The sequence below is a fragment of the Perca flavescens genome, chromosome 9, assembly GCF_004354835.1.
Source record: "Perca flavescens isolate YP-PL-M2 chromosome 9, PFLA_1.0, whole genome shotgun sequence".
Taxonomy (NCBI): domain Eukaryota; kingdom Metazoa; phylum Chordata; class Actinopteri; order Perciformes; family Percidae; genus Perca; species Perca flavescens.
The window spans coordinates 25,694,552-25,710,181 of record NC_041339.1 but is presented as its reverse complement, the minus strand read 5'-3'; the positions used below and the strand labels follow the sequence as shown (position 1 = coordinate 25,710,181).

General features: G+C 40.0%; 1 protein-coding gene across 4 annotated transcripts in view; it reads left to right on the top strand.

The window, feature by feature from the left end:
- The window catches only part of dennd1b (DENN/MADD domain containing 1B), a 112,011-nt gene that overhangs the window by 72,299 nt on the left and 24,082 nt on the right, over positions 1 to 15,630 (top strand). For all 4 annotated transcript variants that reach the window (XM_028587302.1, XM_028587301.1, XM_028587303.1 and 1 more), the window contains 2 exons: positions 7,867 to 7,992; positions 13,374 to 13,475. In XM_028587302.1, the coding sequence (XP_028443103.1) occupies positions 7,867 to 7,992; positions 13,374 to 13,475 (228 nt within the window). The remainder of the gene's footprint in view (positions 1 to 7,866; positions 7,993 to 13,373; positions 13,476 to 15,630) is intronic.

Genomic DNA, 15,630 nt, shown 5'->3' with positions numbered 1-15,630 from the left:
TGTCACATTCCCACACTTCTCTGGTTCTCCTGATTTAGCACTGCTCAGCCCACCACAACTGCTGGTGTGCATTGATGCCTCTTTACAAGCTACAATGATAAGATCTTTTCCTACATTTTATACAATGTCCTGCCTACTTTTTAGCCTGTTTTCCTGCCTGCCTTATAGCCTGCCTTTCTGCCTGGCTGCTGGAGTTTCATGACACCTGTCTGCCTCCTTGTCTCTCTCTCACAGTACTTACCACCAGCCTGGACGTTTCTAGCTCCTGCTGTTTGCTTCTCCTGCTTCTTTGCCTGTGTGCTTGTCTGGCTACAGTACCTTCTTTTCACTTCCTGCCTGCTTGCTTTTCTGCACCCAGGGACTCAAGTCCTAAATTAAATTGCAAACTGAGTTTGTCATAAAAAGGAGTCAGGGCTTTTGAAAAGCGACAGAAGCAGAGAGAAAAGCCTTTGTCTTTGCCGTGTGATAAATTAAGTGGCAGGCTCAGAGCCTTTTTGCTTTGATCCCTTACTCACCATTTTTCCTTACTAATGACAGAACATAGCCTGCATATCATGTCAAATTACACCACCTGAAACAAAAACCTCACTGGCATTAATATATTTATTGCAACAAATTGTTGTTGTTTTTATTCCGATTCACTTTTTTTTTTTTTTTTTTTGTCTCCTCTCATCTTCTCACGGAGGCTAGTAGATTAATAAGGAAGCGAGCAGGTACTAATTGAGTGGAATTCCAGGTCGCTTGTTAGTTTGCTTGTTAGTGATGAGGACATGCCACATGGCATTTGATGTTTGTGTTTACACACAAGGAGATGTTTGAGGCATTGTGCATTTTGTCAAACACAGGGCCTGAAATTTTGATTAATGCTGAGCGATTCTCTGCCTGGGCTGAGTTGCCGCGCATTGTTTCTGAGCTTTTGAAACATTTCTCTCCAATTCTCACTGTAACACTGGCTACTTAACACTCAGGCTTTATTCAGTGTGAAATTGAAGCCCTGAGACCTGTGAAGTAATGATTATTGTCACTTTAAAAGCCCAGCATCACTTTGTATGAATATATAAACCATGAAATGGAATAAAAGGTGAAGGCCACAGGCAGTTTTTGTGCGTCTTTTAAGTCTAACTAAGAGTGAAAACATAGCACTCTGATGTTGATTTAAGCAAACCTTTAGAGATCCGTCTAATTATGGCAACGCAGGCTGTGAGCACATGTGGACTCTATTACGTGGCTCGGCTGACCAGTGGCCGTGCTTTTAGCAGGTTCAGAGTTCACAGTTGTCCCGAATTAGCCGCCTTCTTTCAGACAGGACCCCTACACCGGCTCCACTAGTACCCGCCCCTTAATGGTCTTTTCCCGCAACTTCACACATAATATTTTAGATTTATTGACTATTACTAATGCTACCATGCCAGTAGCGGTTCCGTTTGGCAAAAAAAGGAAAGATCTGAATAACAGAGTAATTGGTAACGGGTCAAAAAAAGGATGCAACGCTCTTTTGAGAATGGCGTTTGACATTTTTTTAATTGGAAACGTCATATGATTCAATGGTTCAGCATTAATTGTACTTTTGTACTGGATTTGTCTTTTTAAATATACAAAGCATGTTTTGACAGTGGCAATAAATTAACCACATTAATCTCTTTTACTTATTTAAAGTCAATCCAAACATTTCTTCTTTTAACCAATATATTTTGGTATATTTGTATAAAAAATAATGCAGATCAAGGAACTTTTTTTTTGTTTCTTTATTTGAGTTTGTGCTTTTCTGTTTTGACTCCTATAGTTTAGGTAAACATTGGGATATTATTAAAGAAATAGATCATTTGTGTATTTTTAGCAGGTTGTTGCATATTTTACCATTGCCTAAGTTGAACTAAAATTTTCAATAGTTTATACACATTAATAAATCATATTAATCTCAGAGAGACTGTGGACGTGTCAGTAAAATCAATGTGTTGACAAGCACACTGAAAAGAGATATTCCATAAAAAAACATTTTTTTTTCCCTGGAAGATCAAGGTATTTTTGTTTCTCTTTCTGAGATCCACAGTTCCTCTTCTGCACAAAGATTGTGCTGATAAAGTTATAATTGGCTTTTGGTTGGTAGAGCTGTTTACCACGCTAGTCATTAAAAGTATCCAAGAATAGCGAATTAGGAGTCTCTTAATTCTGAAAACAAACAGTGTGTGACCGAATCAGATTCTTATTTGATCCCGACAATTGATCTCAAACCAGTGACGGAAGATTTTTTTTTTTCATGTATTATTCTTTCTGTACCACCTATTCAAGGTGAGGTGCTACAATGCTGCTTACATCTTTATTTTCAGATGCTCTCTCTCACATCACAGCCTAATTCCTTCTATTCTCCTCCTCTCTGCCTCTCGCAACTTTGCTGACACTGTGTACCCATACGTTCCTAGCCTTCATACATTTGATCATTTGTATTCCCAATCAAGGGGGGAATTTACAGCGTACACTCCTACTTCCTGTATTTCAAGCTTGCATTTGGAGGTTTACAAATGAATGAGGGGGTTGAGGTTGTGTCTGCGTGCCTCTCCTGAGATCACCTGGCACACTTAATCAAACATCGCGGCTTTAATTTGGTGTTCAGCTCTCCGATGCTCCCAGAAAACAACATCTACATCATCATCTACAACGGAGTACAGCCGACAGCAGGCAAACACTCACACACACACACAGATGCACCGACACACACAGAGACACCTACACATTGTCGGCCAGGAATGTTCATCAATGACATTCAGATCTAGTTCAAGAGTAAACTTTTGCTACTTACAGATTTTCGTTATGTCCACCAGATTCCCTCTTTTTCAGTTTTGGTGTTTCATTTCACTGGTGTCCTCCCCAGTATAGCGTAGTCACTTACAGTAAAGCCCCTCACATGCTGTACTAACTACATGTTAGCTCAGTGCTGGGAATGTGGTTACTCCACCTCAGTTACATACTGTATTTCACAGAAACAGTCTGGCTGTCCACAACACATAATAACGAGCTCCAAAGCATTTGATTTTGTTGCTGTTGTTGTGTCTGTACATTACCAACTGCGAATGTCGATATCTGCTCATTTGAAACATTATTTTACAGGTTGCGATTGTTTTAGATGGCGCTGAACTGTGCATACACTCCTTTTCTGCAGTGTTAGTAACCCCTCATTTACTCATGTGGAGTTTAAAAGCTGCACTTCATTTTCACATTCTCGTTCTGCCGGCGGTTCACTCCGGATTAGGAGTCAAAAAGAGAGAGCAGCATCACCCACTGCGTTAGTTATTGAAGTGAGAGATGACATTTAGCTGTAGTTAATTATGTATGCAAAACTCAGCTGCTATAAGAGGTCAGCTTGACAAAGTAACCCCACACCGGGGAGAGTCTCATGGCAATGAGATAGCCCTATTAAAACACACACACATACACACACACACAGACTTTTTCTCCCCGTTGCTTTTTCACTCTTTATCATTTCGCTTGGCTATTGCATTGTATTGCATGTGCTTAACAGCAGATCAACATACTGAATGACTTATAATTATGTCTCATGATGTGCCTTAATAGTTTGTCTATATTAGTCATTCATTGTTTTTACGTATTTATTTATTTTATCACTTTGCTAATTTAATATTCATATTTGCTACCAAAGACTAGAGGTTCGTGATTTTATGTGGTTAGTTATGAAAGATTTGAATTAACTCCACCCCAATAACTTAAGTAGTATTCCTATCATTGTGACATTTACAGTAAGACTTATAAAAAGAGGTTAATTAAAAAATACATAAATCATAAAATACCAAATATTCATATTAAATTGAATGAAGGAATTTTATAGATTGCAAGTTACATGCTCATGTACAATATGTGTGAGAGTATATGCCGGTTCTCCGTGTGTCTTTGTTCAGAGTTGTGTGTGTGTGTGTGTGTGTGTGTGTGTGTGTGTGTCTGTACGTGTGTGTACAGTTCACACTGCAGCACATCAAAAGAAAGTGGGAGATTTTCATAACTATTTTTTTCTTTGTAGTTCTTTAATTGCGTCCCCATGGCTTTCTTTCCCTGGACAGAATCTTAAACAAAACATTCTTTTTTTGTGAGAAGAAAACCCAACTTTTTATTTATTTATTTTAACAACAGACAAGTGTCAGGGTCGTTATTTGGGAAGGTTTTTTTTCATGCTTTAGTGAAAATTTAGAGGAAAATTCTAAATATATATTCAGAGTTTTCTGTATATATACTCAATAGTAAATATAATATTGTTAGCCGGCTCCTAACTTTTCTCATGTTTTGTTTTTCTGTTTTTGCTTGTTAACTAGAAGTGGACGTTAATGATATGTCCAATAGTTAATTAACAGCAATGACCAGATTTCATATGTTGTGTGGTGTGACTGATTATATGAGCACTTTCTATAGAAATATTGCTTGTTGTCATGCACAACATAAAGTGATAAAGCTATAATTATTTAATCTGGTTGAGTTTTAGAATAGAGCAGTAGTAGTTGTAGGCTACTTCATCTCTTACAAAGATAGCGAGAGGTGTTTGTGTCTTTGTCAAGTTTGCCCTCAGAATTTCTATTTTGATATTGTGTGGGTGTAAATATACACAGTACCTGAGTATTCTGTATTCACATGCATGTGAGAATGATATGAGTAAGGGCCCAAGGGAGGATACCACTGTAGGTGACACCACCAGGCACCATGTGTGTCCGTGTGTACATTCACACAGATGCCTGGTGTCACATACAGCGGTATCATCCCTTACAGTCAGGCAGGGATCATCATTGCACCTGCTAATTACCATCTCCAGCTGGAGAGTTAAATGGAGATCTGTTCTATGTCTGACCTTTGACCCCATGCTCTTTATGTGACGCACTTCAAACCCTGTTTGGGGCTGGCTGGGCTGGGCCTTAATGAGGCCCCATGTCTGCCCTCTGTGGGTTGTGTGCCTTAGATGCCCCACTTTCATCCCCAACTATCTTCCCTTGATGTAAATTGAAAAGATCACAGCTATGGGGAGAAGACCTGTACTGGAAAGGCCTCTCTGCATAGATTATGAATATCATAACTCAACAGTTTTTTTTTTTTTTTTCCCTCTCCTCAGCCACCCACTCCCCTCTCTCCTCCTGCCACCCCTTCGCTGTACAATGCTATAGTTCTAATTGGACCCAATGGGGGACTCTCTGCCTTTGATCTCATCACCGCCACTGTGACTTTACACTAAAAAATGTCACTGCCAAATAGGGTTATCACCTGTAGAGCCTGGCCTTCCTCTGATGCCTGTACGCATCTCGTTAGCTTCACTCAAACTGTAGAAGTTAATTAGTTTGACAGAGCCATTACTGTGAAGGCATACCTGATGATTGTGGCGTAGGCGCCATATTCAATATCCAATTACTAAACACACATTTATTTTTTGTATCGGGTATGTGAGAGAGCGCATAAAAGACTGTGCTTAGATTTTCTATTAGCAAAAAAAACGATACTCTCGTATCTGTCATGCCCTTCTACTATATTTGTTATGTGCCAATTTAATTAATTACCACGTGTGACTCAAGAAGATTATTTTTCATAATGCCTAATCTTACTCGTGAATAAACGTGAAACTTTGATTTTATTGCTTTATCACCCATTATTCTCTGGGTAACAAAACACAAGTGATTGTGTCCCCACCTCATTAAAAAGTGGTTGCCACTGCAGTCCTCTCACCCGTTCAAAGCTGTTGTACAGAACTCTGTGTGCAGAGTGAACTCCGCTGCTATCCCGTCTTCTCTGACAGTCTTTGGGGTATGCCTCCCCCACTTAGATTGACATTGTGTTTGCTTTGATTGAAAAAAGAAAATCTGTGAAAACACATATAAACATGAAATATTAATTTAGAAAGGGCTTTACATAAACATAAAAGCATTTAGCACAATGAGTGAATATGGAGATGACACTTGTTAATTTAACCGTGATAAACTTCCTGTTTGATGCCTGGGAGCATTTGCAATGGCAGCACAGGGACGTTGTGGAGAGTGAGAAAGCCCAGGGGAGAGGAATGCACGCTGTTCGTTTTGTCTTTGTCCCAGTTTAAGGCTGCCACTCTCTCTGTCTCGCTTTATCTCCTTCTCTCTCAGCCTCTGTTTCTTTCTGCCTGTCCTCTGTATGAGCTGTGTGCTAACACTTTGCTTCTCTTCCCTGAAGTCGTCCAGATAGGCTAATTGCAGACGCCAATCCATCTAACACTGCAGCTACACAGCATGATATATTTGGCCACCTCTAATTGAAGTAGAGCTGATCAAAATTGTATCACATTACAGAAGAACTGGAGTCATTTAAAGGCAGACACAACCCTTAAATCTTCTCCTGCTTTCATCTCCTCTTCTTTCTCTTCCTGCCCACCAATACTGCTACAATCAAATAGCAGCATTAAAACGAATCATATAGATTTATAGAATTGGTTTTAAATGTTTTATGCTGCTTCACAGAGGCAGACAAGCCAGACAATTAACTATTAATTATCTGACACACACTCCGAACACAGAACCGCCAGAGCACACCCCACAAAATGTTGCACTCTATAAAGATGTGATTGAATGGACTGGTGAAATATGCAGTGCAGTGTTAAATCTAATTGTCAGACTGCGAACCAAAAATGTTAATTCCTTGTTGTTTCACACACTTTTATCAGTTCTGCATGTGCAGTTTTCTCGCCCCATATTCAGACAGTAGAGTGGTGAAATAAGAAGGTAGAACATCCTCACCTGGAGCGCTTTGGCTTACTCTGCCCTGAGCAAGACAGCAAATTCTTACTAGCCACTGGCTCTGTAGGTGACACTCTTCTGAGTGCTATATAGAGAAATTAAGCATTAATTGTTGTGTTTTTATATACTGTACAGTATATATGTGTAGCTTTTTATATTGGTATAGAATATAAGATGAAACCATGCAAAGTTATTCAGTGAGGATGTACAATTAATGTGTTTTTCACTAATTGAAATTAAAATTGTGATTGAAGGCCGTACTACTGCACAGCCCACACCAAACTGCATTACAGTAATCCAGACCTCCTGTGCAACCCAATCAAACGTTGTGCTTTTGTGCTACGCTGGCACAGCCCACACAGAGAGCAGCGGTCCCTCGCTATCCCTGCCTCCTCCTCACTCTGCCACAACACAGTCAGACTACTGCTGAGCAGGTGAGGAGAGCCTCTTGACAACTTCCTCCCCAGACTCCCCAGGGCCCGCTGGCCAGGGTGAATCTTTTGTCATCCTAAAACAAGCTCGGGCCTGCTGCTCCTCCACTCTCGCCTGGAGTCCTGGAAACGGAGCCAGGAGAGGGGAAATAATTAAAGACATTTTATGTCAAGAGTCCCTTTCTAGAGGGAGTTTTGGAGAGCCAACAGGGGAGGGGAAAACAGGAGGATTGGGAAGAAAGAGGAGAAGAGTTAGAAATGGAGGGAGAAGTGAAAAAAGCAAGACGGTGATGGGGATGAGAGCGGGGGTGGCAGCATGGAGGGAGAGGGTGAGAGAGGAAAAGCAAAGATGCGAGTTTCCATTTCCTCTCTGCTGTCCCCTCCCTCTTGCCGCCCCCCCCCATCCTCCGCTCAATTAGCAAAGCAGCAGGTGCTCCCAACAGCACAACAGATAAGCTTGGAGGAAAGGCTTAAGCTTTTCCCTTTCTTTTCTTTTCTTTTTTGAGATGACCTGCAAATGTGATACTTCACACCCAGAATGGGCTAGCTGTTTCCTCCACCAATTTCAGAGGTGATAATTTAACTTTTACCCCCCCATCTCTCCTTTTCCGCCCTCCCACCTCTCTCTCCCTTTTCCTTCACTTTCTGTCTCTTTCTCTCCAACATTCTCTCTTTCTGTTTTCCACCAGGTGTCCTCTCTGAAAAGCAAGCTGAAGAAGCAGTCAACAGCAACAGGATGTGGTGTGGCGAGGGCCTTCCTGAGAGTGCAGGCCGCTCTGTTTGGATCCTATCGAGATGCCCTCAGATATAAACCTGTAAGGATCCAGTGTCATTAATCACCACCAGTCATCTTGTGTAATAGCATTGCTGTGTCATGTTGGAGCCTTACTTTCTTAAATCATTTATGTTTGGATATATGCTTGTTTACCATCAAACCCAGAGTGTGATACAAACCGTACATCCAGTGTTTGAGCTAACCTTGTTTTAAAAAACAAAACAAAAAAAAAAACACAATTTCTCACTTTCCTCTAGGGGTATCTAGCATTACAGAGATTACAGACAATTTTGGTTTTGATAATCCAAGTTTTTGAGATAACCGTGCCCAATAGAATGGAATTTTGTCTGTTATCATCCAAGCAAAATGTCTCACTAACTCTGGATAATCACTAAACACACTGTTGACAGTTTTTATAGAGATTGATTCTCTTTAATATTGTTAGGACCCATAATTTAATTCCATATTGTACTGGGGTGGCAGCAGAAATCTCAGAGACAGATATCTCAAAATGTAAACTACAACTATCTGCATCTTAAGGTAAGTGAGAAAGAATGTTTCCTTTTTGTAATATGGCTGAACTGCCATCTAAACTCATCTCAAACCTTCCTCTGTACTGGACAGCAAAATAACATATTTATAACTACTATTTTTAAAACAATGATCCTGATCAACAGGAACACATTGCATGTTCAGTATAAAGGCCACAGATTGTATTTTCATTCACAAGCAGAAATATTAACAGAAGTGCATATAATATATTTGCTCCTCAGACTGTGTAGCATGCAGTAGCAATCTCAGTTTGGGTGAGGTGAGTCAAATTTAACTGGAGTCTGGTTAGACTGGGGCAGTTTTGACTGAAGGTAAAAGGTGTGTTTTTCAGATGGAGCGCAGATCTAAGGTGGGCCTGTCTGGCAGTGGCAGTGAAATGTCAGAGGAGCTGAAAAGAGTCAGGACGTTACCTTTGAAGATCCCTTTTAGCCACCTTTGGTGTTTTACTCTCCTTTACTTAGCCCCCCTAACATTTCTTTTCGCGATCTTTTCTTCTTATCAAGTCTGAGTCAGAGCAGAGCAAAGTACAGCATGTCCTGTTTGTCAAATAGCGAAGCCTTTGTTCCTTTGGCTTTGAGATTAATTGGACTTTGTGGACTCCCGGAGTCAAGATGCTACATTATTGATGCTGTCTCTCTTTTCTCTGTATACAGACAGTATACGAACAAACTGCCTCCCTTCTGACACAAGCACTGAAACTCACTGCATGTGTGTTTGTGTGAGCACAACATGCAGTTATTTCTCAGTTCACTCACACCATCTTTTCTTTTAGACAGTATCTGTGTAGTTAACATACATGCACAAACAAGCACATCTGCTTTCATGAAGTTACCGATGATACTCGCTGTGTTCTGATATTTGTGGAACATCACGCTGCTCGTGATTGTTCTGAGCTGAGGAAAAGATCTTCGCAGACCGAGCTGAGCACTGTGGTTCACAGGCCCATATGCCTCAACAGAAGGAGAGGTGTGGATGTTTGGTTGGAGTCTTGCTGAGTTGTAAATGAAACAATACTGGAAAATGATAATGATTTGAAAAGCAATCAGCTGATTAGAACAGCAGTTCTGTGGTTATCAATTTCAGCTCACGTTGATGCTCCCCCAGGTGCTTTTCACCAGCTCAGAGCAGCACACACGTGTCGGGCAAAATGAACCTGAAATAGCAGATCAAATTAGTACCGCCATTGATGAAGCCAAGTCGTGTGCACATATTCTGTAGGTGTGTGCTCGGTACTATTTAGGGGCAGAATTAGCTGAAGTTCTACTCAAGGTGGCGTGTAACCAGTTGGTATCATCCAACCAGGTGTGAAAACGCTGAGTAGGGGAGGTCACCATCACGTTTCAAAAGTAGATGAAACCGTTTTAGATACAAAATATTACACATTGCATATTCTCATGTATAGAAGATCAATATAATGTGTTCACATAGAGACAAGAACACACTGGTCTATATCAAAGTGCAATTTGTTTTTGAAAAGGAATATTTTTGAAACATCTAGGTATAACTAAAACAAGCGGTGTATATTCAAATACACATGTCAAAACAGCTGTATGAAAAAAACAGCTCTTTTATTTAACACACAAATTTTTTTTTTTTCATTTCATTTTTATTTGAATAGGGAAAGATACTTAGACATAACCATTTGTGCAACAAATCTCCAATGTACAGCATCACAGCATTTATAGCTATTGCTAATTTCCAATGCCCGTCCCTAGAAGGGCTTTTAAACAGTCATGAAAACAAACATTAAACATTGGCACAATTGAAATACATAAAGCACATACACATACAAGACACCTACATCTGTAAAATTGAAGCACCAAAGAGGATAATAACCCTTAAAGCTTAAACTACAGTGAGCACCGTTTATTCTAAAGAGTATTTGGAATTTCAGTCGTGATTTAAAGAAGCTGTTCCGATTCATTCAAATGAAATGGCGATGAATAACAGTATTCTGTTTAATTATTATATCCATGTGGAACAATGCTTACACAATAATAAAAAAAAAAATGTTTCTTATGATCTCATTAACAAACAGTGCCCATTTGATAATCAAATGAAAATGGCTACACATTTACGCTAAAATAAACACATAGAAGCACATAGATTTAGCAGCGTCCACATCTTTTAAACTATCACAGAAATTGATATTGTCATTTATAGATTTCCTATAAGCTTATTGCGACTTCAGTTCGCCCTAGATCCAAACCTTCATCCACAGAGAACTGCTGCCTTGTTCTGGCACGTTGAACACATCTGCTACATGATGAGATTCTTTTTTTCTGTATAATGGCTTCCTTAATTCTTACAATCTCTTACATAACGATCATACATCTCATAGCTTGATGTCAGGCTAACATAAAGCATAGATAAACTTGTAGTTGTCTTTATAGATTGCCTTTTTTCATGTCTGTAAAGTAAGGGCTTTTGTTTTATTAAAGTGTTTTAAAACGAGTTTCACGCTCACACTTACTGTATGGAGGACAGTCCAGTTTGTGTGACACATAAATGATGTGATAACATCAAGTCTCATTTTTAAAACACCATTTGGCACTGAATGCATGTGTAATGTGCGTATTAACTTCAACATAACACTTGAATTACCATGGCAGCTCAGATTGTAGCAGCCTTGGAAGTGAACAAGTAGTGCTCACTCATCGCTCTACATTTACTCTAAAATGAGCCTTCCCTTAAAGGGTTGTTTGAATTTTTTGAAGTGGGGTTGTATGAGGTACTTACTTATCCTTAATTAGTGTATTACCTACAGTAGGTGGCGATCAGACCGCCCCCAATTTGGAGAAGCAGATCGGAGTACCGACGAAAAGAAGCTAAGCAATGTACTGCTGTTGACGGTGCAGTTTAACTACCTAAAACAAGGCCCACCTAAAAAAAATATGAAAATATCAGTTTAAGGGTACGCCACATTCAGAATATTTTCACCCCTTTACCTTGCTGTCAGACAGCCCTTTCCGACAAGGATCTAAAGCCTTTATATCCATCTATGCTCTCTTCAAAGCCACCAGACTCCTTTGACAAAAAAAAGTAATTTTACCATTAAGGGCCCTATTTTAACGATCTAAGCGCACGGTGTGAAACGCTTGGCACAGGTGCGTTTAGGGCGTGTCCAAATCCACTTTTGCTAGTTTGAGGGCGGAAAAAAGGGTCTGTGCGCCGGGCGCATGGTTCAAAACGGTGTCTTCATTAATTCATAGGTGTGCTTTGGGCGTAACATGCAATAAACCAATCAGTGTCATCTCCCATTCCCTTTTAAAAACCAGGCGTGTTTGTACCTTGGCGCATTGCTATTATGATGTTTGTGTGCTGCTGCGCTTCCCTGTGTGTGTGTGTTTGTGTGTAACAAGCATATTGTGCACGGGCGCATTTTACTAATTTGCTGTTAAAATAACAATGAAATGCTGCGCTATTGACTTTAGACCAGGTTTTTCTTGGTCAATGGCGCAATTGCTTCCTGCTGCCTCAAGATTGCAATACGCCAAGAATGCACCTGAACACACCTCCCTGTAAGACCAGCACGCCCATGGGCGCAAAGATGGGCGCAGGTGCATTTGCTATTTAAACGACGTAGGCGCTGGACGGGAAATTGACAACTGCGTCAGTCTTAAACTAGCAAAGACACTAGCGTCGGGCTTTGCGCTGCGCTGTGCCGGGTACAAGATAGGGCCCTAAGAGTTGTTGGTCTCACGCTGCCTTGATCGGTTAGTTAGTGTTATTGTGTAACTTTGGTGTTTTAAAGGGTTAGTTCAGATTCACCAAAAGTACATGGCCTTCTTTTTTCATGCAGTTACAATACTGGCCCAGCTTCATGTGGTTTCTCTAGATAAACTTTGTTTCACTAAATCAACTCCATTGGCTACATAGTTAGTTGTTCGTCTCAGCATGCTATTCAGTTTTGTTAGCTGCAGATTGATTCGAGGCTTGAGCAGCCAAACGGAAAGCTGATTAAACTACAACAAGCTACTTTCAACTTGGCTTTTACGAGAGAATACGCCTTAAAAACTTTTAGTGATGTAAGTGGAGCAGTTTTCATGTGATGTAATTTGGGCCACTGGTATCATCCGCCCATCCTTGAAAAAAGGGGTTAGTCTCCGGTGTTGTTAAGTTGTTTTTATTTGCCACACTGTACTCATAGCCTGGAACAGACAAAGCACATTGTTTTACACCAGAAGAATTTAGAGCATCATTGAAATATGTGAGAATGATGTTAATTATGAGAAAAACATGAATTGGAAATGACTGTAGGGCTGCGTGTGATTGGCCTGCAGTGGTTCTGTTGTCATCCTTCGTGTATATAGCTCACAGGCCAACAGACATGATGTAAGAAATAGTAATAATGTGATCATTTGTTCATGTGGAGTACTGGGGAGTTTACTGGGACACTGTCTTCTGGTCCAGGGGAGATTGTGTGTGCTCTTCCAGGGGAACTGTTTTAAAGAGCACTGTTTTCTGTTTTTTTCTTTTCTTTTAATACTCTTCCTCCTCCTCCGTTTTGATCCTTTCTCTTTCCTTCCTGTCTCTCGTTTAGACTCATTTTCTGTTTTCAGGCTCACTTATGAAGAAATCAGTTGAAATACTCCTTGTTTGTTTGAAGACGTTTTACAGTGCATAATGATAACAGACATGAGGTGATTGTCTTAGTGCTGTGAAGCATATTATAAATAACCTTGTTTAGTTTAGACCCCCTGCCTTTCAAGTCACCACACGCATCTGCCTTTGTTTGCTGTGGCTCATTTCTGAACTAAGTAAACATGGTAAAAAACAGATTGGTACAAAGAAAAGTGAGCCAAAATGAACAAGTATACTTTTTGATTTTATTTTTTTTTGCCAATAATGTCTCTGTGGACTCCTCAGGGGGAGCCAATCACTTTCTGCGAGGAGAGCTTTGTGAACCATCGATCGAGCACCATGAGGAACTTCCTGTCCATGGCCGTCAACCTGCAGCTCTTCAAACAGGTACCTGTCTGTCTGTCTGTCTGTCTGTCTGTCTGTCTGTGTGTAAGTTTCTTTTAACCAGCATTAACTACAAATTAATGGTGTACTGTAATCTGATCCTAGAAAATGTTTATGGATGTTCTGGACATTTAACTTTTGAAATCTGAACATTTACTGATCTTCAAATCATAATTATATATCTGCTTGGACTTACATAATGCACATCTCTAGCACAAATAGAAAAATATGACTAAGTGCTCTTATTGTAGGTTACTCTCTCCTCTCTTGTCAATGTCAGTTTATTTTTGAGCGGTTTCTTTTTTGATCATATTTTTTTTATTTAGAAGGGTGAAAGTCTTCATTTTTACAGATGTCTCTCAGCACCTTAGCCGAGTAAAGTCAGCATTTAGTGTCTTGACAGTTCAAAAGTTCAGATGGGGAGAAATGGAAAAGAAAGAGGTCTGGAATTATGAACGGTTATTGACCCCTAGAAACTGTTTACTGTAGTTATCTCTCAACACACTTATGTAACGTCTTAATATCTCTCTGTTTGCTCAGTTTTGCCTGGTGTACAAACAAAACCCCGATTGGTTAGGCCTGTTAAATGTATTTTTACTGTACAAACTCATATCAAGGTCGAATTCTGTCTTTCACATGTATGCACAAGCCTGTAAAAGCAAAACATGTGGCCTATGTGAATATCCACCACTAGTAGAGTGGAGTAGAGTCTTATCAACGTGTGTGTGTGTGTGTGTGTGTGTGTGTGTGTGTGTGTGCGTGTGCGTGAGCGTGAGAGCGAGCGCGCGCAGGTATTCTTTATTCATATGTGGTTACATAGCCCCCCAAATCCCTTCAGCAATACTAAACTTCGCCGAGCCAGAGCCGAGTGGAGAGACACTTCTGGCCTCGAAGAAAATTTCCTTTCACCCCTTGAATTTTTCTTTGTGCTCTCTGACCCGTGATAGTAGTGTGATTTACCCCCGAGAGTTACAGCACAGCGCCCCTCAATCAGCCTTTTGTTTCTCTGGACACTCTGCCCCATCTATAATTTTCCCAGGCAGAGCAGATAGCGAGCAGCAGTTCAAAGCATCCTCCCGGGCTGGCTCCTGCCTCAGCGGTAGCATTGGGAAACAGGCCCTTATCTCCTCCTCCTCCTCTCCAGCACGGGGGTTGGGGTGAGCTTATCTCCTCCACTCCTCTTTCGACTAAAGTGAGAGAGGCCAGCGGTCCGCCCAAGCTCTGCTCTGGCCATGACCCACATCCGCTCACAAACACGCAAATAATACTTGACTTGCGAGGCCACACGCATGCACACATTCATTTTTATAAACTTAAGTACACACTCTGGGACTGGAGATGTTTAGATTTTTTCCAGTACTACTCCTTGTTTTGTTATTGATTGTTTTTATACCAATGTCTTATTTTTTGGTCCTATTACACCTATAATCCAATATATATATATATATATATATATATATATATATATATATATCTTCAATGCCAGTATATCACAAATTATTTATAGGCCTTTAAGTAGGACTGCTGTCTTATTAGTATGCCCCTTAATTAAGAATCATAAATAGCATTTGGCCACATACAATGAGTAATAAACTTTGGCTGCTATGTTCAATTCAATTCAAAAGAGCTTTATTGGCATGAAAGTTTCAATAACAGTGTTGCCAAAGCATCAAAGTACAATGTGTTCAAATATTTGGACAGTACACAATAAACAGTAATATGAACATTAACACAACATTAATTATGTTTTGTTTTTCTGGCTATGTATTGTGATATATATTAAGAACATGTATTATAATCCACAAATGTTGCATTACTGATATTACAATAGAAGCAGGGATTAACCCTTTACAGTGGCATACTTTTATTTTTTAATTATTTTGTTTGTTTGTTTTCCCTATTCTTCAGCTGAAGTTAAAAGGTTGTGCTTTATTTCCAAAGGGGATTGACATAGGATAGTGTAAACAAACAGGTTGGGTTCCTTAATTATCAAGCAACCAGTCATTAGTGCTAGACTAGACTGAAACAACATGTCTGATACAATATATCCGATTATATGTCTTCTATTAACTTGCAAACAATGGCCTTTTATAGTGTGGGATTTGTCACTGTCACCTATATGTCAACAATAATTGGTCAAAGTTGAGCCAAATTCAAA